Source organism: Schistocerca gregaria, chromosome 5, assembly GCF_023897955.1.
Source record: "Schistocerca gregaria isolate iqSchGreg1 chromosome 5, iqSchGreg1.2, whole genome shotgun sequence".
Taxonomy (NCBI): domain Eukaryota; kingdom Metazoa; phylum Arthropoda; class Insecta; order Orthoptera; family Acrididae; genus Schistocerca; species Schistocerca gregaria.
This window is the reverse complement of record NC_064924.1, coordinates 522,450,605-522,477,821: the sequence shown is the minus strand read 5'-3', so window position 1 is coordinate 522,477,821 and position 27,217 is coordinate 522,450,605. Positions and strand designations below refer to the sequence as shown.

Here is a 27,217-nt window from a genome sequence, read left to right as displayed (position 1 = left end):
TAATGCTCCAAACGTCCTCAATTGAGGTGCGATGTGGCATCCTTGGTGTACAAGGTATGATTTAGCAAGCATGAAGTCATGTAGTACAAACTCTTGTTGTTCGCGAGCAGGCATTAGGTTGACGTGAGGGACAACAAAACACGACGTACAGTACCGTCGACATACCGCTATGCTGTAAGGTTGCCGCGGATGGCAACCAAAGGACTCATGCTGTGAAATGAAATGGCCTCTCACACCATCACTCCTCGTATTCCGTCGTTGTGTAAGGCGCCTCCAATACAGCTTAGCTGGTCACCGAACGGGGCTGGTCGAACGAGGCTCATCACTGAAGGCAGTTATACTGCTGTCAATGCGGCCGACGCCACTGCAAGTGGGCTTGTTGGTGTTCAGAGATCAATGGCAGTCTAGAATCGCTGTGAGCTCGGCTTCCTTTCTGTGAGCCACCTATTAATGGTCCTCGGGGCCACTGAAACCACAGTTGCACGTCTGGTCGATGACAGTGATGAACCTGGCACTCGGAATACCTCTTTGCTCGGTACTCACGTTCTACCGTCTCTCTAGGTCGACCACTTCCTTCTCCACACAATGGTTCATCAATTCCCAACAAGATCATCGAACAATGGCATTGCATTATTTAAATGTCGAGCGATTCACCGATTGCCCCAAACAGAATGTTTAAGTCCAACTATAGATTCTCTCTCAGACGCCGACATCTGGATACACACTGATCAGACAGAACATCATAACCAGCTACCCACTGTCGATATAAACCCATCCAGGCGATAGCAGCATCACCTGGTAGTGAATGGCTGCCAGTCAGACACATGCACGTTGCGTGTAATATCCGTGTGTAGAATGGGGAAGGCGCAAAAACTAAGTTTGACAAAGGCAGATTGTGATGGACCGGAGGCTCGACACGAGCATTCCATAAACCGCATGATTTGATGGATTTTCGAGGAGTATCTTCAATTCATGGCGAAACCAGGTGAACCCAAGTCCGGATGTCTCGAGACTGGGCGGCTACCCATCATTACAGGTGTCGGACGTTGCAAGCTGGGCAAACTGATAAAATAGGAGAGGCGGTAGGCTGTGGTGGAACTAACATCAGACGTTAATGCTGGGCAGAGTACAAGAGTATCTGAGGAGACACAGCCCCGAATATTCCTAACGATGGGCCTCCGCAGCAGACGATACATGCGTGTCTCATTGTTGACACCACAATATCGGCAACTAGGACTGGAATGAGCACGTGATCATCGGCACTGAACGTCGACGCAGTTACAGAGCCTTGCACGCTCTGATGGATTGTGGTACTTTTTTCATCATGCTGGTGGGAGGGCTTTAATCAGTCGTCTTCCAGAGCCACAGTTCTTTGTCAGCTATACTGCTGTACGGAGAGAATCTGACGGCGGCTCCGTTATATTCTGTGGAACATTCACAAAGGCATCCATGGTTCCAGTGGAGCTCGTGTAAGGCACCATGATGGCCAAGAAGTTTCGTACTCTGTTTGCAGAACCTTTACACCCCCTTATGTTTCCTTATGGCAGTGGCATTTTTCAACAAGGCAATGAGCCATATCGCAACGCCAGTAGTGTGATGGAGTGGTTTTAGGAACAAAGTGGCTAGTTCTAATTGATGGACTGGGCCCCACAACTCTCCAGATCTGAACCCAATCGAACGCATCTGGGATGTGACTGAGCGTGGTGTCAGAGCTCTTCGCCCCCTCCCCAGAATATTAGGGACTTAGGTGACTTGCATGTGCATATGTGGTTTCAACTCCTTCCAATGACCTACGAAGGCCTTATTGCTTAATGCTACGACGCTTCGCCACTGTTATCTGTGCCAAAGTTGGACATAGCGCCTATTGCGTAGGCAGTCATAATGTTCTAGCTGATCAGTGTACTGTTCACTCACCTGTAAGCGAGGCAAAGCTGTTGTCGAGCTGGGTACACGGAACGAAATTCGCGAAGACTTTATGCCCTGCTGTCGATATGTCCATTGTTTACTATCTTCGCCGTTTGCGCAGTGAAATTACGCTGTTGCGTCAGACATTCATCCTACTGCCACCAAAGATTATAATTTTGCGTTTTTCATCGATACCTATGGGGTGCGACAATAAAGTAATGAGACTGATTTTCTTTGCAAGATGTGGCAACTCTGCAGGCTTTAATAGACACAATATCTTTGACCTTGGTCTACAAGCTGCTTCTAGTCCAAGCGACACATCGATGCAACTGCTCAGTCGTGAGTTGTGCTGTAATAAGTTCACATGTTTGTGTCTCTTGTCACGGAAATGGAACCACATAATATAGTCATAGGTCAACAGAAGACGCTGTAAAGGAAACGGTAATGCTTGAAAGTGAACTGGAACCTCCAGACTTAACCTGGAAGTAGGATATAAATTAACACATCAACAATTGAATTAGTGTCAGCAAGGAGTTAGTATATTGTGTGGTTCCATTTCTGTGACAAGACACTCAAACGTGTGTTAACTTATTACAACACAACTCACGACTGAGCAGTTTCATTGATGCGCTGCATGGACTAGAAGCAGCTTATAGACCAAGGTCAAAGACACTGTGCCTACCCAAGCCTGCAGGGTTGCCACATCTTGCAAAGAAAATCAGTCTCATGACTTTATTGTCGCACTTCGTATATGAATATCAGTTTGTGACCAATTTGCAAACTCCTTCGTGGTGTGTCAGTTTTTATTTCTCTTCGTGGTCAGTTGTGTGGAGCATTCTATGTTGGTATAATGTGCTGCTTTGTTACTTTTTTTTATCTCGCTTACAGTGTGTGTATTGTGAGTTTACAAATACATGACGAACGTCATAGTTCAGGAAGTTGAGACCTGCTGACGTGGTAAATCTTTATTACTTAAACGTTTCGATCACTGAACTTCTGCTTACAACGACGTCCTTACTGTAGCATCAAATATACAGCAACTGTTGTAAATAATAAGTTGGAAAAATCATTCAACAGTAAAATGCACTGCAATAGTTAACTGACTTTTCTACAATGTCAGAATCAGTTCCCATCCCTCTGTGTCGAGTGCAGCCTATGTTTTTCATTTCTACTGGTAGAGGGTAAAGCTTTATGTTAAGCTTCATAAATGAGGCTCTAACAAAATGGGGCCTGTGACAGATGATGCTCTGCACACTTCCAGTAATTTTATTAGTTTTCATATCTGTTTATAAAAACAAATGATGAAATTACAAGCCCTACATCATGTTTTATTTTTAATCTACCTGTTAAACAAAGTTAGGGAACAAAGAAATTTTTCACCTCCCTATGCGTAATAAATCGGGCTGACCGCCTAGGCATCATAAACATTACTCGAAAGACCAATACGAAAGAAGGAAACCAAAGCAACCAAAGGGAAGCTAACACACACATAGCGGTCTTACAACCATGACAGCGAGGCAAGCCTACGTGGGAATGCCCTGACTCGCAGCCAATTTTCATGATGTCCAAATCCGGTGTATGCATGTATCGGTCATTCGAATCGCGGCAATCCAATTAAACGGTTTACTAAACATATATACTCTTAATCCTGGGCATTAAAGTTTGAATAGCTCTATACTCTTCTGATGAACCGCAGAACTATAGCATAGAATTGAGCTGTCACTTTTCAGAGATTATTTTTCGCGAGACTGCATTCATTAAGTTAGTATAAATGACTCGACAAAGTAACTGAATGGTATAGGCAAATGCCAGACACAGCATCGTAATAATGTATCGTCCCCAACACGTAAGCCTGTAAGAAGACCAGTTGATAGTATTAAAATATTAAAGAGGAAAGAGTGGAATTGTCATCTGACTTTCTACCTGTCTTTGTCGAATTGAAATTTAAAAGAATGACCACCAGATGTGTTGCACTGTTCAATAAAGCCTTATGATTGGTGAGGTTCTACAAATATTGCATTCACAATACGATTCTTCAGCTAGATTCTTATTAAAAGTATTTTTCGCTACTGAATGTAGTGTACAATTCACTTACGGTGTGTGTTCCTCCCTTTAACGTGTTTTGAAGGCGACAAGGTTTTTTCTTCCTAGCTAACAGAGGTGAAGTAGTATCAGTTCTATTTCACCCTCGTTATTCGCGTGTGTATGTCTCCTTTTAGGAACCCTTTTCTGCTTTAGTACGGAAGAGTAGTTGTTAAAATTTCGAAAAAATTTCGGATTTTGTATTGGTGACGAAGCCGTTCGCATATCCACCTTCTCACTTAGATAGAGCGAGTAAATGATAAAGATTTGTAGCACGCTCACCTTATACCGCGATTTACAGCATTCCACTGAACAAAGGGGTTGCAATATATAAAAATGTTACTTTAATGCATCGTTTTATATGGTGTACAGAAATCTAATCCTTATGACATAATGTCTGAAATGATAGTGGTTATTGTAATATGAAATTGATTGATGTTTGATTTTGACACTGCATTGATTCTGTAAATATTAGCAGATAAAGTTTACTGCAATGTATTCACCTATTTTGACAATCACCTGACAAATGATCAGGGTAGCAAGTACTGTACTCAAATATTTATGTTTTTTTTTTTGTTTTATTCTTTCTGAAATGTTTCACACCCATGACAATCATCTCATTTTTGCGCCTATGGAACAGAAACTGAATTTAATCTAATCTAGAGGAAAACTAGTACTAGTGATGAAAACTTAGTTTTGAGTGTTTCACATTTAGGCTGCTAACGTACCTATAGGAACCATTATTTACTGATAATCGCGATCGTAACATTTACCAAAGGTCATGTAATAATTTTACAGCTTAAGATTATCTTCATAATCGTTCTTATATGTGAGCGGTTTTGGAAGAGTTCCCATACTCCGCTAGTCAAACCGTTCAGTGTCAACAATAACGTTTTTCTCACTAATTCCTCTTTTGACGTCAATGTAGACCACGTTTTACGGTACGGTAGCCTATTCTTTGACCTCGTAAGAGCATTCTGTTACAACTGTAGTTGATACATTTGCACTTTATGCACCATTTCTTTGTGTCAATATTGTTTTACGGCCTATCTCTAAATTATATTCTTTAAACTACTCCAGGAAGAAAATAGTGTATGGGCTGTTTATTCTTGATTCATGATTTTGACGTGGAGATTAGCTCTCACTTCAGTGCACAGAGGCGATTTCTAATAGGGAGAAGGCCTCAGACACGGCCAACCGATTTGGCAGTTCACTTGTGTAAATGTAAATTTTATGACTCTATGATATTTTGGCTCAATACCCAGCCCTTTTTGAGGAAACCTCCGCTGAAGTTCATGACACGCAATCAATTCGAATTTGACGGCATCCTTAGATAATCGAAAATTAAGCACTTTCATCATCCGTACATGGGATCCTAAAGCGCACGTTTTCCTAAAAATCAAGGAAAGAAACTGTTTAGAGTGCCGTTAATGTACCATTACGGTAAACAGTGTTGCGCCGCTGGTCGACGATGGAGGGATATGGCTCCGTACCGGAAAACCTGTGTTCCATTTGCAAATGTATTCTGCAGTGTTTTGTTCTTTTCTTCATTTGTTCTCTTCCGTAAGGAAATTAGCTTCAATAAGAGGTTTCAGAAGTTAAGCAACTCGATTAGGAATGGTGAAAAGGTAGGCAAATAAATTTATGAAACAAATTGCATCAGTAAAGAATTAAAATTTTAATCCTAGTCATCCTATACTGCCTTTTTCACTCAGTCTCTTCCACGACCTCACTTTCCTTCGAACTACTATACGGATGGTACTTGTGATAAAACCGTTCGAAGCAAGTACACTGGCAACACCGAGAACATCTAATGAATGCAGTCTTCGCCCAACTGCGTCATACCTACCGAAGATTCGGAGGAAAACAGTTTAGTTTTACATTTAAAAATATATCGTTTTTCCGGAATTAATTTTGATGCATGTGTAAGTGGGCTGTTTAGGTTTTTTATATTGGTAACGCCACGTAGCGCTCTGATGAAAATCACTGGCTGTGCTGTGTGTAGTTGGTGGCTGGTTGGCATTGTTGTAATACTCGCCATTGTAGTGTTGGGCAGCTGGATGTTAACAGCGCGTAGCGTTGCGCAGTTGGAGGTGAGCCGCCAGCAGTGGGGGATGTGGGGAGAGAAATGGCGGAGTTTTGAAATTTGTAAGACTGGATGTCATGAACTGCTATATTATGACTTTTGATGATATTAAGGTAAATACATTGTCTGTTTTCTATTAAAATCTTTCATTTGCTAACTATCCCTATCAGTAGTTAGTGCCTTCCGTAGTTTGAATCTTTTATTTAGCTGGCAGTAGTGGCACTCGCAATATTGCAGTAGTTCGAGTAACCACGATTTTTGTGAGGTAAGCGATTTGTGAAACGTATACGTTAATGTTAGTCAGGGCCATTTTTTGTAGGGATTTTTGAAAGTCAGATTGTGTTGCGCTAAAAATATTGTGTGTCAGTTTAAGCACAGTCTTGTATAATTTTTCTAAGGGGACGTTTCACATGTCACACATATGATAACATCACCTGAAAATATGTTACTCAAGCCAGTCGCTGTAGACGAGCGATTCTAGGCGCTTCAGTCCGGAACCGTGCTGCTGCTACGGTCGCAGATTCGAATCCTGCCTCGGGCATGGATGTGTGTGATGTCCTTAGGTTAGTTAGTTTTAAGTAGTTCTAATTCTAGGGGACTGATGACCTCAGATGTTAAGTCCCATAGCGCTTAGAGTCATTTGAATCATTTTTATGGTACTCAAACGTGTTCACGAATTATGCTATGAATCATTATTGCATCCGTGCAGTTGTGCAATTCCCTCTGGATTCTCAGAAGCACATTGACATTTGAATTTTTCGGTAATCCAAGTCGATCGAGAAGTTTATTTGCCTGTCTTGTCATTATTCCTTATTGGTTTCCTACCTCATTAATCTCTCTATTCTTACGAAATTCGATGCGAAATAAATACAAATAAAAAATACTGCAGGATACTTCTGGGACTCGAACACAGATTCTCTGCTCCCTAGTCTTCGTTTTTTACCCAGCGGCCCTTTCGTTGAACGGCGTTTACCGTATCGCTACCTAATCAGCAATCGTAACAGCTCATTTTCTCTAAACGTATTGAAATGTGTGTTTCAGGAGAAATGCTTAGTTTTCAGTTATCTATCAATCTCGTTAATTTTGAGCTGATTGCGCGTCATGAACTTTAGAAGTGGTTTTCCCAAAAAACGAGTGGGTATCTAGCCAAAACATTTTAAGAGTGTTTCATTTTAAAGCAACCTACCAAATATGAGCCGAATCGTTGGCCGTGTTTCAGGCTTTCCTCTTGTAAGTATTCCATTAGGGCCTATATTCCGCAGCTAGATTTTTTTACTTTTACACATTTCCTCTGTAAAATAAATTACATTAAATTTATTGTATCTCATTAATAATCTCTGCGACGGTATGATCTGTAAATTGTTGTATGTGTTACCCACATATATAAAATCAATTACTTGTTCGGCTATTTCATTGTTGGCCATTTGGGATTTAAAATCCCAAACAATATCCGTTGGCTACGAATAATATATACAGATATTTTTAAATTAGTTTCACTTAGTGGCATTAGTGTCCAGTCGTCTGTAGATAACAACTTTGAAGCATTATTTGAGATAATAAGAAGTGGAACATTTGCTTTAGATTCCTGGATTATTTGGTTCACAAACAAATGATAACAATGGTGATGGATCCTGATAACCATGATTAATGTTTATAACTGCCGTTAATTTTCAAACTTTTAATTTAAGTGTGTATTTAGAAACATGATTTGTTATATTCTATAAATAAACTAAAACTTTATATTTTCTCGTATTTGAGACATTATCTATCTTTTGATTGCTTTCTTTCCTATATTAACTTTCTAATTAAATGTGCCTTTGACTCCATTCTTTTCTGTATTAGCTTTTTGAATTACAAGCTTGATGTAAATATGACAACTGTACTTGGCTGCCCCTTCCTACAGCTGCGTTGTTCCTCTGCATTGTTTCCTGAAACTAATTTTTTGCTGTAACTGTCGTTCATAATTTTAAATACTCTTACAATTACCAGTTTTGTTTACACATTTCAGCTTCCCTGCTGGTACTAGCACTCCCTTGAAATTTTTTTTATTTAAGTCGCGTTTTAGATTGTGAGTATTTTGATGAAGCGTAATTGGACACAAATGCTTTCTGTTGCAGTTTTGCCCTTGACCTATATACGAACAATCTACAGGACGTGAATCTCAACTTCACTAATCCATTCAGGAGGACAACAATGATCGGATACAATCACAGAAACAAGGTACGTCAACCATTGCTTTCACTCATTCAACTTGTGGTGATCTCGAAAGGGGAAATATAAATCATCGAACTCTTTTTCCTGGAGACGTGTTCATGGTATTTCTGTTTACATGTCAGTGGTAGCCAGGAACTGACGTTGTAGCAGTGTCACGTTCTGAATATCGCCAGGAATGTACTAAGCGTGGCTTTACACGCACACAATGTTCAGAAGTGATTATGTAAACTCCTTATCGCACAGGAACGTCAGACTAAACTTAATATACATTCGTCATCGTTATGTACATCATACAGTTGTCCTTTTAATTTACCTGAAGACAATGTCATCGCTGAATTATAGCCATTTTGTTGCTGTTCCTTACTGTGGATCCTTTAAGACAATAATCCAATATCAGAAGCAACTTTAAGGCCAACCTTTTGATATACAGTATATCACATTATACAAAGATTCAAAAAGGTAATGTTTCTAGGACAATGTTCCTGAGACAAAAAGAAAAAAAAGTGTAACTATGCACGTGTCACAATACCACGCTATTGTGAGACAACAGTTATTGATGTGCGAAACACGGTTTGGGTAAATTTTTTCATGCTTTGGAAATTGAATTACTTTTCTAAACGCACTCCGTCTATTTCTATATAGGTTTCGAATCTGAAATACATTGACTCTGTAAGGTGTCAGGCAAATCCAACACCTTCCATGAAAACCCTGACATGATAGCAAGTCCAGCAGTATGTCACATAGCTCCAAATAAATCCTGGCATTAAATTAACCAAAGTAATACGATCAACCAGTGAGCAAATGGAATACCACAGACTAACACAAGAACTCCTAAATGCATGTCTTACCTTCCCACCATGAAACAGACGCAGTTCTGACGGGAGAATAGAGAACAGAAGACGAGAGCAGAACCGTGTTAAGCTAGAATGCCCTGCGATAAGGGACAGACACCCACAACGCCTACCGACCACCAGGACCACCCCCCAGCCCATGTTAACAGGTAGAGCCCTCCAGAATAATAGTATAGATCTTACGACAACACTAAAAGGGCCACACCACCTGCAAGTTTTAGCGTGAGACTTTTTCGTTTCTCTGTTACGTTGCAAACGTTACAAACATTGCCCCACCACGAAAAGTATGATGTTTCTCATTAAATAGACAGAATTTTGCGGGCAGAGCTTAAGGTTAACATTGAGACCCTGATTGGTCAGTTGAAAACACAGCCAGATAGTTTTTTTTTAAACCAACTTCGGTAAATTGTATTAAGGAGAATTTAGGAGAGAGTTGCTTCCGAGACGGCGAGGTGGATGGAGCTGTGCCGCCCGCTGCCCCCTGACACTGCCTAACCAACGACAAGGTGATGAACGCACGCGATGCCGCATAACAACGCTTTAAGCTTCACTCAGAACTGCAGAAGTCTCATCTGGTACCCCACCTTTTTGCGTAATACTAGTGTCGATCGTCAATTAAAGCTCATGGTATTCACATTTGCTATGTAAGTTAAAATCTGAAACGCCATGATTTTTCTGTTATATAATTATTGAGAAGCCACATCAGCCACTGTAATTTATGACAAGTTAAATAAGTAATTAAAGATAATTTAGGGTCACTGTAGACCATTTTGATAGTTTTCTCTTTTATGAAACTTAACATAAATCTAGATTATAGATGTTTTATGGCGTAGGTCAGCCTTCGATCCATTATACAACTTGGAAACCCATTTAGGGAACATTCGTTCACATTTTTGTTGAACGCAGTTGGTTTTTATCATCCTGTATTAAAATATTTCCTTTTATCAATAGTGCAATTTAAGGGCACTGATGACCTCGATGTTGAGCGCCCATGAGCCCCAACACACACACAGTGCAATTTATAAGCAATGTTTTGTGAGTAGAATAAAATTTCCAATGGTAAACTTAACTGCTTTTTCGACGTTATTTTACCAGCTAACTAAAAATAGGAAAGCCTTGAACCCCTTCCACTAAATTTAGTTAATATTAAGATTCTTTTACAGGGACTGCAGTTGATCTCACGCTGAAATCATTAAGTATTTGATTATATCATCGCTAGTCTCACTGAACTCTTCTGAACTCTACATGGCATGTGTGGTCTGACGTCTCCTTACCAGCAACAGGTCCCAGGTTCAAACTGGTCAATTCCCTAAAAAACACGCTCAGAGCGTCGTTGCGCGAAAGTGGTAGGGAGACACGACTTAGAACAAACAGACACCACGCAGAATGTTAGAACTCGCTCTTCCACATGTACCAGGACTCCAGTGAAATGCGGGAGTAATCCGATATTGCAAATTACTGACACAGTCGATTCCTAATATTAAGTATACCTCATTATTTTATTTACGTGTGTCTCTGATGCTGTGAAATAATGGACTTGAAGAAAAGGGTATTACATTTATGAAATGTATCGATCTCTTCCGTGAATCCGGTTTGCTAATTGTTTCAACAGTACTCAAGAATCAGTTGGACACCTACGTCTACATACATATACCACAAGAAATTGTACACTGGATTCAAATTATAATGATATCTGTCGAATTTAATTCGCTTGATATGCGAGGGAGACGCGACCCTTAATATGGACAGTACACTCCCAAATTTTTCTTATCCTCGAAGTTCTATATAAATATTGAAAGGAGGCAACAAAATTGTGGCACAGTTTCTAAAACTCCGGTCAAGTGCGTCATATTAAAAGGTCATCTGCACATCAATCAAAAATGACTAGAATAGATAGAATAATCTTAAAATATTTTAGACATATCAGAATAGTTGTAGAAATTAGAGGAGGGCCGTCCGTATCGAACATACATTGTAACAGTTGTAGTATTGCATCTACCTGATAACCAAAGAAGATGTGAGTGACATCTGTTCTTTACTGCAGTAGCAAAATGGAAGTACTACCAAGCCAGTATGATAGTTTTTGCTTTAGCGAACATCATACGGAGTATAATGTTCTCGAATCTTCTGCACTATTGTTTCTCGCATCTGAACATAGTCATCTGTTACCTGGTTAATTTTGTCATAATCTCGGCCTTTGTATTATGATGACTGTTGCAATTCTACATTCTACTTCTCTAGTATTAATAGTTTGAGAAGCTTTAAAAGGACTGCAAATGGGATTTTTCTCTCCCTCAAAAGTAACGGCTGTTGGCACCTCATCTGGTGTTGTGCATACCAGGTTAATTGTGTCATAGGCCATCGAATGATAGCGTCGTTCACTGTAGCGCTATCTCAGTAGTTGTTGCGTTACTCTGGTATCGAAGAGGATAACAATCTGGATGTCCTGATGTGTCTCGGTGCATAGAAACGCTCCTCGTAGAGCCATAACTCAGTTGTCATTTTGCTTCGTTGTTCGAAGCATCGGTGTAGATAAGCCTTGTGTTTCTGTTTGCAGAGATTTCTAAATGTCTACAGGCAAAGACTAGGTCCAATGGAATTTGAATTTCTAAAATACTGATCTGATAATCTTAACCATAATAGCGTATTTAAGCTGCCTGGCAGTAACTTTTATGGCTGTACATAATTATGCATGCACAGTATAGCCAACGCTGTAGTCCTTTGCCTGTAATCCCCACGTTCCCTAGTGATGAATCGACAGGCTCGGCCACACGCTCCCGGTCGACCAGATGCATGCTTTCCTATAAATAACTGAAGGGTTGAGGAAAGACACACTTCAGTATCAGTCAATCAAAGCTGTGGTAAAACTTTTCGTTTTTCTTAGGTAAGAATCAATATACTGCAATGTTCAGAGTGTATTGTCGTTCGTAAGCTAACACCAGTTGTTGACGTCTTCTAAGACCAATGTGTATCCACCTAACATATACGTTTGCTTCACCCTCATAAGCAAGGTTTACAATATTTACGTGCACCCCAGTTCTTGTGCATGACGGGTGAATGTCTCCTCCAGAATTAAGCTTTGGGACCATCTAATTCAGACTTGGCAAAGCGTGCCTCGTGACACATTCACCTCCAGCAAATGCTTCCCCCTCCAACGCGAACAACGCGGTGTCCTGACGATCCAGCCACAGCCACACCGGCCAATTTGAGGAATAACTGACAGTCGGTGTTGGTAATGAGACCTGCCTAGTCCCTAAAAGTAAACGTCTTAAGACATAGATTACCAAAACTTTGATTTTTGTTTATTTGTCCCAGATTCTAGTACTTACATTAACGAGATATTTAAATATTTATGGTAGTTTTAATTTTCGTCATATCTTTCATTGCGGACAACAATGCCACTTTCTCCCTATAGTGCTTCCTAATGTATGAGGCAGTACAAAATTAATTAATTTAATCTCTTTTTCTTTAACTTACCAACGAAGATCGATACTGCGTGAAGAGGTTGACAGAGCACTGAAAGATCTGAGTCCAAACAAGGCCCCGGGAGTAGACAACATTCCATTAGAACTACTGACAGCCTTGGGAGAGCCAGTCCTGACAAAACTCTACCATCTGGTGAGCAAGATGTATGAGACAGGCGAAATACCCTCAGACTTCAAGAAGAATATAACAATTCCAATCCCAAAGAAAGCAGGTGTTGACAGATGTGAAAATTACCGAACTATCAGTTTAATAAGTCACGGCTGCAAAATACTAACACGAATTCTTTTTGCAGACGAATGAAAAAACTAGTAGAAGCCGACCTCGGGGAAGATCAGTTTCGATTCCGTAGTAATATTGCAACACGTGAGGCAATACTGACCCTACGACTTATCTTAGTAGCAAGATTAAGGAACGGCAAAACTACGTTTCTAGCATTTGTAGACTTAGAGAAAGCTTTTGACAATGTTGACTGGAATTCTTTCAAACTATGAAGGTGGCAGGGGTAAAACACAGGCAGCGAAATGCTATTTACAATTTGTACAGAAACCAGATGGCAGTTATAAGAGTCGAGGGACATGAAAGGAAAGCAGTGGTTGGGAAGGGAGTGAGACAGAGTTGTAGCCTCTCTCCGATGTTGTTCAATCTGTATATTGAGCAAGCAGTAAAGGAAACAAAAGAAAAATTCTGAGTAGGTATTAAAATCTATGAAGAAGAAATAAAAACTTTAAGGTTCGCCGATGACATTGTAATTCTGTCAGAGACAGCAAAGGACTTGGAAGAACAGTTGAATGGAATGGATAGTGTCTTGAAAGGAGGATATAAGATGAACATCAACAAAATCAAAACAAGGATAATGGAATGTAGTCGAATTAAGTCGGGTGATGCTGAGGAAATTAGATTAGGAAATGAGACACTTAAAGTAGTAAAGGAGTTCTGCCATTTGGGGAGCAAAATAACTCATGACGGACGAAGTAGAGAGGATATCAAATGTAGACTGTCAATGGAAAGGAAAGCATTTCCGAAGAAGAGAAATTTGTTAACATCGAGTGTAGGTTTAAGTGTCAGGAAGTCGTTTCTGAAAGTATCTTTATGGAGTGTAGCCATGTGTGGAAGTGAAACGTGGACGATAAATAGTTTGGACAAGAAGAGAATAGAAGCTTCCGAAATGTGATGCTACAGAAGAATGCTGAAGATTAGATGGGTAGATCACTAAACTAATGAGGAAGTATTGAATAGGATTGGGGAGAAGAGCTGTTTGTGACACAACTTGACTAGAAGAAGGGACCGGTTGGTAGGACATGTTCTGAAGCATCAAGGGATCACCAGTTTAGTATTGGAGGGCAGCGTGGAGGGTAAAAATCGTAGAGAGAGACCAAAAGATGAATACACTAAGCAGAGTCAGAAGGATTTGAGTTGCAGTAGGTACTGGGAGATGAAGAAGCATGCACAGGATAGAGTAGCATGGAGAGCTGCATGAAACCAGTCTCAGGACTGAAGACCACAACAACAACAACCAACTAACCCATTTTCGCTTCCGACCGTAGCCAATGGACCATCGGCGCAAATTGCAGAGTACTTTTGAAACCATCAGTTTTGTTAGCACTGCCCTAAAAACACCCAAACCCGTTGTTCTGAGTAACTGAACTAAAGCGAGTAACTGCTCATGTACTGGTACAGAAAAGTCGTCCATTATTCGACGAATAAAAATTAGTGGTTGACTAAGATCTGTTCGATCAGTACTCTCTTTCACACACCAAGAATAATACTGATAATTTACCAGTACATAGTTCATTCCTTTTTTCCGACATGTCCCAAATGAAGAACACGACTTTTTACTGTGTTATGTGGCAAAGCCAGTGTTTTAAAATTATCAGCAGCATCACAGTAACAAACTGCTTTTACCGTTTCTATTCCATATTCTAAATCATTTTCGAGCTATTATTAATTTTAAACGCACCACACATGAGGCAGTTAAACTCTTTTTCTTAATAAAAAAAATATGGTCTAAAGTAGAGTGTACTGTAGACGATCATTATTTAAATCCTGCTGTCAGCTAATTACCTTGACTTCTCATCTGGAAGTACCTGTAAAACCAACGTGGAAAAGTATCACGTCGCCATACATCACCATATATGAGTGAGTGACACATTACACAGTTCACATTAACATATCATTTGCAAAATTACTAGTTACATGTGTGATACTATGTATTATATGTCATAATTGACAAATTATTTTTCACTACACGTACAAATTAGACATTATATTCCATTATTACATTGTGAATGAATTCACTGTAACGTGAATACTTCCAACATCATATGCTCTAAGTACTACAGCTTGACAACGAGAAGCAGATAGTATTTTGTTGTCAAAGATATATATACATCCGAACACTGTAAGATAATCTATAGCCAATGTAAGAGGCATTGCTGGTGTGCCAGACTTAGTTGATGTGTTGTATATAAGTCAGTCAGCGACCATTGACTTTTTAAGGTCGTGCAAACAGACATAATAAACTACTGTACACAGTACATTAACAATAATATAAGAAATAAGTAAAAATTTCGCAAAGTATTGAAAAATGAACAAACCATTAATTACTGGTGAGCCAGGCTTAGCGAATGTCTTATATCATAGATCATCGATGTCTGGATGCTATAAATAGACACACTGAAGCTAAACTATTGACGTTTCTTACAAAAGAGTGCTTCATAGAAATACAATTTCAATTTAATTATATTATTACTGACAAGCGGCCAGAATCCTCACTTTGTCTTCGCTAAAATGAGTAAGTTGTGATGATAGGTAATAAACATGCACAATATTCAGAGTACAAACGACACTATTTTCTGGGTACACGTTACTGGACGCACAATACTGCCAAAACGATACTCTCAAGCTTGTTCATTTTTCAATATTTTCTTAAATTTTTTCTTACTTCAGATATTATTGTTAACTTACTGACTAAAATATTTAAGTAGGTCTGTTTGTACGACCGTAAGCAGTCTTTGATCGTGGTTATCTGATATACAACACATCAACCAAGTCTAACACACCAACAATATATGTAACGTGCCTCTGACATTTGCTATCGATATCGCTACAGTGTTTGAGTGTATGTGTATTTTTGACAGCAATACATTAGCTGCTCTTAGTTGTCAAGCTGTAGTTCTTAGTGCAAAGTTCGAAAATGATGTTTACAGCTATCATATTAGTGTGGATTCATTCACAATAATTGAGGGAATATAACATCTCAATGTAAGGATGGAATATAAAGTCTACTTTTTACGTGTGTTGAAAATAATTTGACAACTATCACATGTCATACACAACAGTACACATGCAAATAGGTATTTCACATGGTAAAGTGCTATGTTTATGTGAGGTGTGTAATGTGTTACTTGTACATGGTGATATATTAAGAAGTATCCAGACAATGTGATGCTCTTCCACCTTGTTTCTACAGCTGCTTGAAAATAAGAACTAGAGGATATTAGGTAATAGACCGATTTAAATAAAGATCGTCTACATTACAATCAAGTGCGGACCATTATTTCCTCTATTAAGCAATTGAAGGCTATCGATCCGCACAAAGACAAAATCTTTCTTTAAGACTTGATCGTTCACACCTCTCTTATGTCTCTTTCTTTATAGTTCGTCATGTTAGTAACGTCCGTGTGATATTTTGCGGAGCGAAGAGAAATGTCGAACAAGATTATTACCGTTGCTTTGACTTGAGCATTTTTTACTTGTGCATGTTAAACACTGGAGTATTTCATTGGAATTGTGTAAAAAGAATTACTCAATCTTCCATTCCTCACTGAAAGCATGTTTTCCAGTATTCTTTTGCTTCGACTTGTTGAGAACTGAAACACAAGAACAGTCACAGTAATAACCATATAAAACCCAAAATAATAGATACAGCAATAGCCAAGTTGACAATCTGAACGACAGAGCAATATTTATGAGAGTAAATCTGAACAAAACACCAAGAGCTAGCAGACTAACAAAACAGCGATACTCCTAAGAAGTTAAGCCAGTTAACATGCGAAAGCCTGTTCTTTTAGGGATCAGCCTAAGAGAGGCTGCACCACACTATTGCTAATAAACAAGCTAACTGTGGGTTACAGCGAAGCTTCACGTCACTACGCGAGTAGCGTTGGAGGAAATGGCTTCCGTGCAGAGCTTTGCCTGGCCTGGTCTAATTACAACTGAAGGAAATATAATTTGTATGCCAAACGCGTTTCGCCTTCATTTTCTGCATGGCGTCTTCAGTAACCTAGAATATGTATACATATTTTTTCTACTATTTAGTTTACACTTAGGATGTTGCGTATATAGCTTAGAAACAGTTGTGTCACTTTTTGATTTTCTATGATCTAATAAAAATTTAAATTATACTTACAGATTTCAGTTGATGTTGATCTATATGTTGCGTTTTTGTTTCTTCGTTACTGCTACTCTTATTCTTATAGTTGCCATTTGCAATTTTGTTTTCAGGCTTAGGAACTCAACACTTGTTACAATGCTACGTTTTAGGTGGTGTTGACAACTGCCAACTACTGAATGTGTTTTTGTGATATCTGTGACCCGGTTGCGTGTGTGTGTGTGTGTGTGTGTGTGTGTGTGTGTGTGTGTGTATGTGCGACGTGGTATTTATTTCCTTTGGTGTGATACAAGTGAAGGTATACACAATTTCTTACTTTTTGTATGGTAATGGTGTGAGTACGTATGCTCGAGCTGGTGTGTGTGTGGAGGGGGGGGGGGGGAGGGGGGGGGGTGTTTGCGTCAAAGAGAGAGAGAGATTTTTACCTTATAATTCCTTTTATTAAGTTTATTAGAGAGTGTATATTGACGTTTGTTTGCTCATTCATCACATTACTTCTCAGCAATGGTTTTCTAGATGTGTTAGTTTACTGTATTTGTATCAGATATTTTTTATGGTTGCTTATTCGGATTGTTCTCATATCGTTGCATGTTTTTAGGATGGTGGTTGTTTTATTCTAAGGGCTCTGCAAATATTAAGTGTTTTTTTTATACTTACAATACCTGATGTGTTTTTCGTACCATGTTTTAAAACATATTCAAGAGTTGACAGTAACATTAGACAGCCGATAACACCAACGAAAAAACATAACATCAAAACAAGTGTTCAGTTTCTAGTCCGGTGAAGTCTGAAAACAAATTTTCAAACGGCAATTATAATGAGAAGAACAGCGCTAGCAAAGGAAGAAAAAGACAAAATGCAGATCAACATTCGCAAAATTTTAAGTAGAAATTTAATTATTGCTATCTCATAGAAAAGCAGAAACTGCCACAACTGATTATGTACAACGTCCTAAATGTAAACTAAATTGTATAAACAAAAATATTTACATATTCTGTGCAAAGAATAAAGGCGAAACGCATATGGCACAAAAATTATGTTTCGTTCGGTTGTAACTAGGTGGTGCCAAAGTAAAAATTATGACAATAACCTAAACTTACACAACTATTCATTGACATATTCCAGGCGAAGCCTGTGTAGCCGATATTTCGTTGTAATTTCTTGTTGGGAAGTAATTTTACCTTCCATGAAACAGTCCATTAATTACTTTGCTAATTTCAACAATCCAAAAAATCACTGTCAGAGAGAACGCACTCTAGGCAGCAATTTGACTATATGCTTATATGTCGTTTATTCTTGTAATATACTCGAAGGAACCAAAGAAACTGGTACACCTGTCTAATATCGTGTTGGGCCCTCGAGAGCAGGCAGAAGTGTCGCAACACGATGTGTCAGGTCTGAAGTAGTGCTTCAGCGAACTTACACGATGAATCCCGCAGGGCTGTCCATAAATCCATAAGAGTACGAGGGGTGGATATCTCTTGTGAACAATACGTTGCAAGGTATAAACTAAATAACGTTCATGTCTGTGGAGTTTGGTGGCCAGTGGAAGTGTTTAAACCCAGAAGAGTGTACCTGGAGCCAGTCTGTTGCACTTCTGGTCGTGTGGGGTGTCGCAGTGTCCTGCTGGAATTGCCCAAGTATGTCGGAAAGCACAATGGACGTGAATGAATGCAGGTGATCAGACAGGATGTTTACGTACGCGTCACCCGTCAGAGTGGTATTTACACAGAGGTCGCATTTCACTCCAACTGCACACACCCCACACCATTACATAGCCTCCACTAGCCTGCTGCCATGTAGGGTCCATGGATTCAGGAGGTTGTTTGCGTACCCGTACACGTCCATTCTCTCGATACAATTTGAAATGAGACTCGTCCGACCAGGTAACACGTTTCCCGTCATCAACAGTCCAATGACGGTTCCAGAATGAGATATTCACTCTGCAGCGGAGTGTGCGCTGATATGAAACTTCCTGGCAGATTAAAACTGTGTGCCCGACCGAGACTCGAACTCGGGACCTTTGCCTTTGCTCTACCATCCAAGCTACCGAAGCACGACTCATGCCCGGTACTCACAGCTTTACTTCTGCCAGTACCTCGTCTCCTACCTTCCAAACTTTACAGAAGCTCTCTTGCGAACCAAGGTCCCGAGTTCGAGTCTCGGTCGGGCACACAGTTTTAATCTGCCAGGAAGTTTCATATCAGCGCACACTCCGCTGCAGAGTGAAAATCTCATTCTAGAAACATCCCCCAGGCTGTGGCTAAGCCATGTCTCCGCAATATCCTTTCTTTCAGGAGTGCTAGTTCTGCATGGTTCGCAGGAGAGCTTCTGTAAAGTTTGGAAGGTAGGAGACGAGGTACTGGCAGAAGTAAAGCTGTGAGTACCGGGCGTGAGTCGTGCTTCGGTAGCTCAGATGGTAGAGCACTTGCCCGCGAAAGGCAAAGGTCCCGAGTTCGAGTCTCGGTCGGGCATACAGTTTTAATCTGCCAGGAAGTTTCAGTCCAATGACGGTGTTGACGGGCCCAGGATAGAAGTAAAGGATGCAGGAGTGGGCCTTCAGCTCCGAAAGCTCCCATCGATGATGTTTCGTTGAATGGTTTGCACGCTGACAGTTGTTCGAGGCCCAGCACTGAAATCTGCAGCAACTTGCAAAAGGGTTGTACTTCTGTCATGTTGAACTATTGTCTTCAGTGGTCGTTGGTCCCGTTCTTGCAAAATCTTTTCCCGGCCACTGCGATGGCGGAGATTTGATATTTTACCGGATTCCTGATATTCACGGTACACTCGTGAAATGGTCGTAGGGGAAAATCCCCACTTGATCGTTAGCTCGGGGATTCTGTGTCCTGTGACTCGTACTCCGACTCTAACACCACTTTTAAACCCACTTGCCTTTATAACCGGCCGTTGTAGCAGCAGTAACAGTTCTGAAAACTGCGCCAGAGTCTTGATGTCTTATACAGGGCGGTCCATTGATAGTGACCGCACCAAATATCTCTCGAAATAATCATCAAACAAAAAAACTACAAAGAACAAAACTCGTCTAGCTTGAAGGGGGAAACCAAATGGCGCTATGGTAGGCCCGCTAGATGGCGCTGCCATAGGTCAAACGGATATCAACAACGTTTTTTTTTTAAATAGTCACCCCTGTTTTTTATTACACATTCGTGTAGTACGTAAATAAATATGAATGTTTTAGTTGGACCACTTTTTTCGCTTTGTGATGCATGGCGCTGTAATAGCCACAAATGTATAAGTACGTGGTATCACGCAACATTCCGTCAATCGGACGGTATTTGCTTCGTGATACATTAGCCGTGTTAAAATGGACCGTTTACCAATTGCGGAAAAGTTCGATATCGCGTTCATGTATGGCTAATGTGATCAAAATGCCCAACGGGCGTGTTGTATGTATGCTGCTCGGTATCCTGGACGACATCATCCAAGTGTCCGGACCGTTCGCCGGATAGTTACGTTAGTTAAGGAAACAGGAAGTGTTCAGCCACATGTGAAACGTTAGTCACGACCCGAAACAAATGATGATGCCCAAGTAGATGTTTTAGCTGCTGTCGCGGCTAATCCGCACATCAGTAGCAGACTAATTGCGCGAGAATCGGGAATCTCAAAAACTTCGGTGTTGAGAATGCTACATCAACATCGATTGCACGCGTACCACATACCTATGCACCAGGAATTGCATGGCGACGACTTTAAACGTCGTGTATAGTTCTGCCACTGGGCACAAGAGAAATTACGTGACGATGACAGATTTTTTTGCACGCGTTCTAATCACCTACATCGGTAACGTAAACCGGCGTACTATGCACTATTGGGCAACGGAAAATCCACGAAGGGTGCGACAAGTGGAACATCGGCGACCTTGGCAGGTTAATCTATGGTGCAGCATTATGGGAGGAAAGGTAATTGGCCCCCATTTTATTGTTGGTGCAATGTATGCTGATTTCCTACGTAATGTTCTGTACCGATGTTACTACAATCTGTTCCACTGCATAACAGAATGGCGATGTACTCCCAAGATGATGAATGTCCGGCACATAGGTCGAGTGCGGTTGAGCGGTATTGAATAGCATATTTCGTGACAGGTGTATTGGTCGTCGAAGCACCATACCATGGCCTGCACGTCCACAGGATCTGACGTCCCCGGATTTCTTTCTGTGGGGAAAGTTGAAGGATGTTTGCTCTCATGATCCACCGACAACGCCTGACAACATGCCTCGGCGCACTGTCAATGCATGTGCGAACATTACGGAAGGCGAACTACTCGCTGTTGAGAGAAATGTCGTTACACGTATTGCCAAATGCATTGAGGTTGATGGACATCATTTTGAGGATTTATTGCATTAATGTGGTATTTACAGGTAAACACACTGTAACAGCATGCTTTCTCAGAAATGATAAGTTCACAAAGGTACATGTATCACACTGGAACAACCGAAATAAAATTTTCAAACGTACCTATGTCCTGTATTTGAATTTAAAAAAAACCTTCCTGCTACCAACTGTTCGTCTAAAATTTTGAGCGATATGTTTGCGACTATTACAGCGCCACCCATCACTAAGCGAAAAAAGTGGTCCAATTAAAACATTGATATTTCTTAATGTACTGCACAAATATGTAATAAAAAACACGGGTTCCTATGCAGAAAAAAACCGCAGTTGATATCCGTTTGACCTATGGCAGCTCCATCTAGCGCGCCAACCATTGCGCCATCTGGTTTCTCCCTTCAAGCTAGATAAGTTTGGTTCTTTGTAGTTTTTTCGTTTGAAGCTTATTTCGTGAGATATTTGGCCCAGTCACGATCAATGAAAGACCCTGTATAGGCGTTGCCAACCGCAGCACAGTATTCTGCCTGCTTACACACGGTGTTACACAAAGGTACGGCCAAACTTTCAGGAAACATTCCTTACACACACAGATAGAAAATATGTTATGTGGACATGTGTCCGGAAACGCTTACTTTCCAAGTTAGAGCTCATTTTATTACTTATCTTCAAATCACATTAATCATGGAATGGAAACACACAGCAACAGAACGTACTAGCGTGACTTCAAACACTTTGTTACAGGAAATGTTCAAAAAGTCCTCCGTTAGCGAGGACACATGCATCCACCCTCCGTCGCATGGAATCGCTGATGCGCTGATGCAGCCCTGGATAATGGCGTATTGTATCACAGCCGTCCACAATACGAGCACGAAGAGTCTCTACATTTGGTACCGGGGTTGCGTAGACTAGCGCTTTAAAATGCCCCCAGAAATGAAAGTCAAGAGGGTTGAAGTCAGGAGAGCGTGGAGGCCATGGAATTGGTCCGCCTCTACCAATCCATCGGTCACCGAATCTGTTGTTGAGAAGCGTACGAACACTTTGAAATGTGCAGGAGCTCCGTCGTGCATGAACCACATGTTGTGTCGTACTTGTAAAGGCACATGTTCCAGCAGCACAGGTAGAGTATCCCGCATGAAATCATGATAACGTGCTCCATTGAGCATAGGCGGAAGAACATGGGGCCCAATCAAGACATCACCAACAATGCCTGCCCGAACGTCCACAGAAAATCTGTGTTGATGACGTGATTGCACAATTACGTGCGGATTCTCGTCAGCCCACACATGTTGATTGTGAAAATTTTCAATTTATCACGTTGGAATGAAGCCTCATCCTTAAAGAAAACATTTGCAGTGAAATGAGGACTGACATATTGTGACACATTGACACATTCGCAGAAGTGGAGGCCAATCAGCTGCTGATAGTGCCTGAACACGCTGTACATGGTATGTAAACAACTGGTGCTCCCGTAGCACTCTCCAAACAGTGACGTGGTCAACGTTACCTTGTACAGCAGCAACTTCTCTGACGCTTACATTAGGGATATCGTCAACTGCACGAACAATTGCCTCGTGCATTGCAGGTGTCCTCCTCGTTCTAGGTCTTCCCCAGTCGCTAGTCATAGGCTGGAATGTTCCGTGCTCCCTAAGACGCTGATCAATTGCTTCGAACGTCTTCCCGACGGGACACCTTTGTTCTGGAAATCTGTCTCGAGACAAACGTACCGCGCCACGGCTATTGCCCCGTGCTAATCCATATATCGAACTGCAACTCCGCATTTGTAAACATTGCAGTGATTGCAAAACGACGTTCGTGATGAACAATAACCTGTTGATGCTACGTACTGATGTGCTTGATGCTAGTACTGTAGAGCAATGAGTCGCATGTCAACACAAGCACCGAAGTCAATATTACGTTCCTTCAATTGGGCCAACTGGTGGCGGTGAATCGAGGAAGTACAGTACATAGTGACGAAACTAAAATGAGTTCTAACATGGAAATTAAGCGTTTTCGGACACATGTCCACATCACATCTTTTCTTTATTTGTGTGTGGGGAATGTTCCCTGAAAGTTTGGCCGTACCTTTTTGTAACACTCTGTATATTTCTGTATTTGAATACGCCGTGCCTATACCAGTTTCTTTGTAGCTTCGGTGTATATGGACTAGTTTCTGTGTATTCGACAACAAGAGGAGGATATTTTGTTGATCCTGTATATGGACGCGAAGCAGAATTCCGTTAACGTACGGAAGTCTTATAATACCTGAATTTTTACCTACTGCTCGCGTGTGTCGACAGGAGCTGTTCACGTGGGACAAGGGCAACCAGCTGACGTATCCGGTGCGCTACCACGAGATGGGCTACCACCTGAACGCCACGTCATCCGGCGGTGGCAGCGGGAGCGTCGAGGATCGCAGCGATTCCGACACCTCCAGCGGCCAGGTGCACACCGGCATCGAGGTTTCGTAGCCGCGCCACCCGCAGCCGACGCTGCCGCACCACCACCAACACCGCTGAGTGGTTACCGCGGCGAGACGCGGCTGCCCGAGCCCTGGCTGGGGGGGGGGGGGGGGGGGGAGGAGGGAGGGGCGGGGGCACTGTGCACCTCACAGGAGGCGCGTGGGGGCGGTAGCAGGGGGACCGAGGGCGGGGTACGGACACTGTGCTGTTCGTAAGATACCGCAAACTCTAGTGGTTTGCATGCCGGTGTTCCCTCCCATTCTTAATCCACCGCAAAATTATTTCCTTTCATTGCTCTGCACCCGTCAGACAACCGCGGACTGTTTAATTGAGCACAATAGGCTACAGAACTAAGACATATTTATCGTGGGGAGACGACAGTGACTGATCTATTATGTTAAGAATATTTTACTTCTAGACACAATCATGCATCTATTTTCATATCATTCGTGTCAATAGAATCAAACAATTTTTGGAGATAAATATAAAAAATCAACCTCTTTATAGACTGGCATAATGATATTTATGGACATCCAGTATCATGCAGGAAAACATGTCAGCAACTTCCTTTTATTAAAACTACTATTGGCACTTCTGTCGAAGCTGCTTGGAGAAAAATCATTTATTTGCGTTGACTAGTTTTGGACACGACGTCCATTATAAAAACATCTCTTTCGTCATGAGTATTGACACGTAATACAACCAGTATATTTGCAGATAGCCACAACTGCAAATAGTGAGTAACATTGACGACTTCATGTACAGTGCATTATCAGTCTTCCTCGCCACGCACCACCAGTTAACTGTCGTATTATGTATCAGTACTTACGATGAAATCAACGGTCCGAAACTAACCACCGTTTATAAAGGATTATTCCCACCGCAGCTTCGGCAGAATTATAAATATTGATATGTATTCAGTATATTACTCACGATGATTCAGTAGTGATGTTACACACTTTCAGGGATGACGGAGAAAGGTAAATATATTAATTTAAAAAAGGAATCCTGGTCCAAAAACGATGGAGTCGAATGTTATAAGCGGTTATCGTTCTTCGATAAGGACAATATCTGAAGATAAAGTTGAAGCTCAATATTTTCCCACTATAATGTAATTCCATCACTTTGAAAATCGGTCTGATACCTCTGACAATGGAATAAACGTACCACCATTATTGTGGCTGAGATTATAGGGTAAGCAACTTTCAGAGGACCATAGTCCTAAAATTCATCCATGAAGAGCTGTTGGCAGTTGTTCATTGCGAAACACATCTCCTGCATTGCAAGCTGTTTGCTTTCCATATTTTAAAGGAGGTAGTATGGACCAGCACAAGAAATAATGTCCAGTAAATATTGGGTGGCAAATGCATCCCGTAGAAGCTATGAGTACTTGTTCAGTAGAAGAGATACAGTTCAAAGTAGCGAGAAGGAACAGGGTCTCATCGCTCTTAAAGTGTGCATTTGAGAGGTTATGTTTACCTGCCATTTTTTTCTTCTTTTCGTCCATACTACCACCTCTGAAAGATGCCTTCCTTACAATGTTAGCAACAAGAGTACCGGTACATATATTCTAGCGTCAGAGTTGTCGGAAAGATTTTCGCTTATAACTTTCGAATCGATCGTTTCCGGACTAGGGATCCTTACCTCAAACAACACATTTACCATTCTTCGTAATCCCCGAAACTTCGTAACGTCACCACGGAATCACCTCATACACCCGAATTCTCGTAGAGGACCTTGCATTGTCTTTAAGTTAACATGATCTGCTAGATTTTATACTGGGCGTCTTGTAATTAACACCGAAAACAGAGACAGGTGAAAGCGCACGACAATAGAAGCAAAAGCGTTCCACCAAACACGAATCTCCAAGCGAAACGTTTGCACATAATTGTGAATACTGACTTCAGTATAAATTATTGTCCTTGTTGGTAGAAATGTATGCGAAATGTAAACGTTTTGCTTAAATCCCCGAAGACTCAGGCGCATATATCACCCTCGGTCTACTTTAGCAAGAAATACAATACTACTTCAGCCCGTTGTGCTGTACATTTTTCTGTATACTGGTACCAGTTGAAGGAGGTGTCTTGCGTGTCGCCCTCGGACTTGGATGTAACTCTATACTCGTCTCTGCAGTGAGATGCAAATTGTCTATGACACCCCCTGGATGATCTCGTAAATCTTGATAAGGTTGTAAAATTCTCTGCTCAGTTCTTGAACCGGGTCAATGAAAGAGGTCTTCAAATCACTCCCAAGAAGGCCCCAAAAAGAAAAATATGGAGGATTAATGTTAGATAATCTTGGATATAAAGATGTGGCTCCTGTTAGACAAGTCCATCACTGACCGTATCGGGCGTCACATGTCGTCGTCTTACGTAAGCAGCAGAAAGTGTCGGTGGCCGCATACATCTGCCGCCTTCTGCAACCATGGACAGCTGGAGAAATTCGAGCCTAATTAGAAGAGAAATTAATCGAAAAGTTTATATTTCACAGACATTTCTACTAAGTAGGGTGATACTTCCTACTGAAGTCAGCGGCGACTCACAATCACAAATTCACTGTTGATTTGTAAACTCATATTCATTGGTATGTTTTTGCTTTCATTATCTTACACTTTACGAACGTCATTGTACACTCTTAATTATGATTCATCAGCTACAGCAGAAATTTATCACTTTTTTGTCACACTATTTTTCTTAATATGTTGCTAACGTACCCCATGATATCCTCTTCAGCTCTCGTTCACTGGTGTTTTTTCTATTTCTGCCACTTAAATACAAGTAGCCATTTGGCGTTGTGCTGGTTCAGTGGAAGAGGAGAGATAATTTCCGACACAAGCTTATGTACACAGCTTCGAAAATGTAACCAAATACGTGTGTCAGAGCAGAGGAAAGAATCCAACTCCCTTTCTGCTCCGCTCCATACTATAATTACAGGTGTGTGTGCCCCTCCATAGCAGTACGAATCATTTGAACCGAAGCTGATACGGTGTGCAAACCGTTTGCAATCCAGAGTTAAGGAAAATGACTCACCATTAATATAAAAGACTTATTTGGATGGATGTTATATTCTGATATCATTATTCTTTGTACAAAAACTGTATTATAGTACCTTAACATTTGTATGTAACCAATTGACACGACTACAATAAAATATAATTTACGATGGTATCCAATCTTATATTTCAAAATATGTTTCCCCATATGACATTCAATTAAAGATAAGAGAACTACTTTCTCTTTACATGCGAGGTGTCAACACAGAACACAGTAATTTACCATGTAATTTGGCTGAACCATCCATTATTGCTGCAAAAAACTTTGTTGGCAGTATTATTGAATTTTCTCATATTGCGAAATGAGAGCAAGCGAATTGTTTTATTTGCTAAAACTCTTTCTAA

The 27,217-nt window shown here is 40.9% G+C and overlaps 1 protein-coding gene across 2 annotated transcripts in view; it reads left to right on the top strand.

Annotated features, from left to right (window-relative positions):
* Window positions 1-26,987, top strand: part of LOC126272321 (uncharacterized) — a 974,015-nt gene extending 947,028 nt beyond the window's left edge. For both annotated transcript variants that reach the window (XM_049975103.1, XM_049975104.1), the window contains exons 14-15: window positions 8,191-8,293; window positions 23,659-26,987. In XM_049975103.1, the coding sequence (XP_049831060.1) occupies window positions 8,191-8,293; window positions 23,659-23,829 (274 nt within the window). In that variant the 3' untranslated portion in view covers window positions 23,830-26,987. The remainder of the gene's footprint in view (window positions 1-8,190; window positions 8,294-23,658) is intronic.
* The last annotated feature ends 230 nt before the right edge of the window (window positions 26,988-27,217 follow it).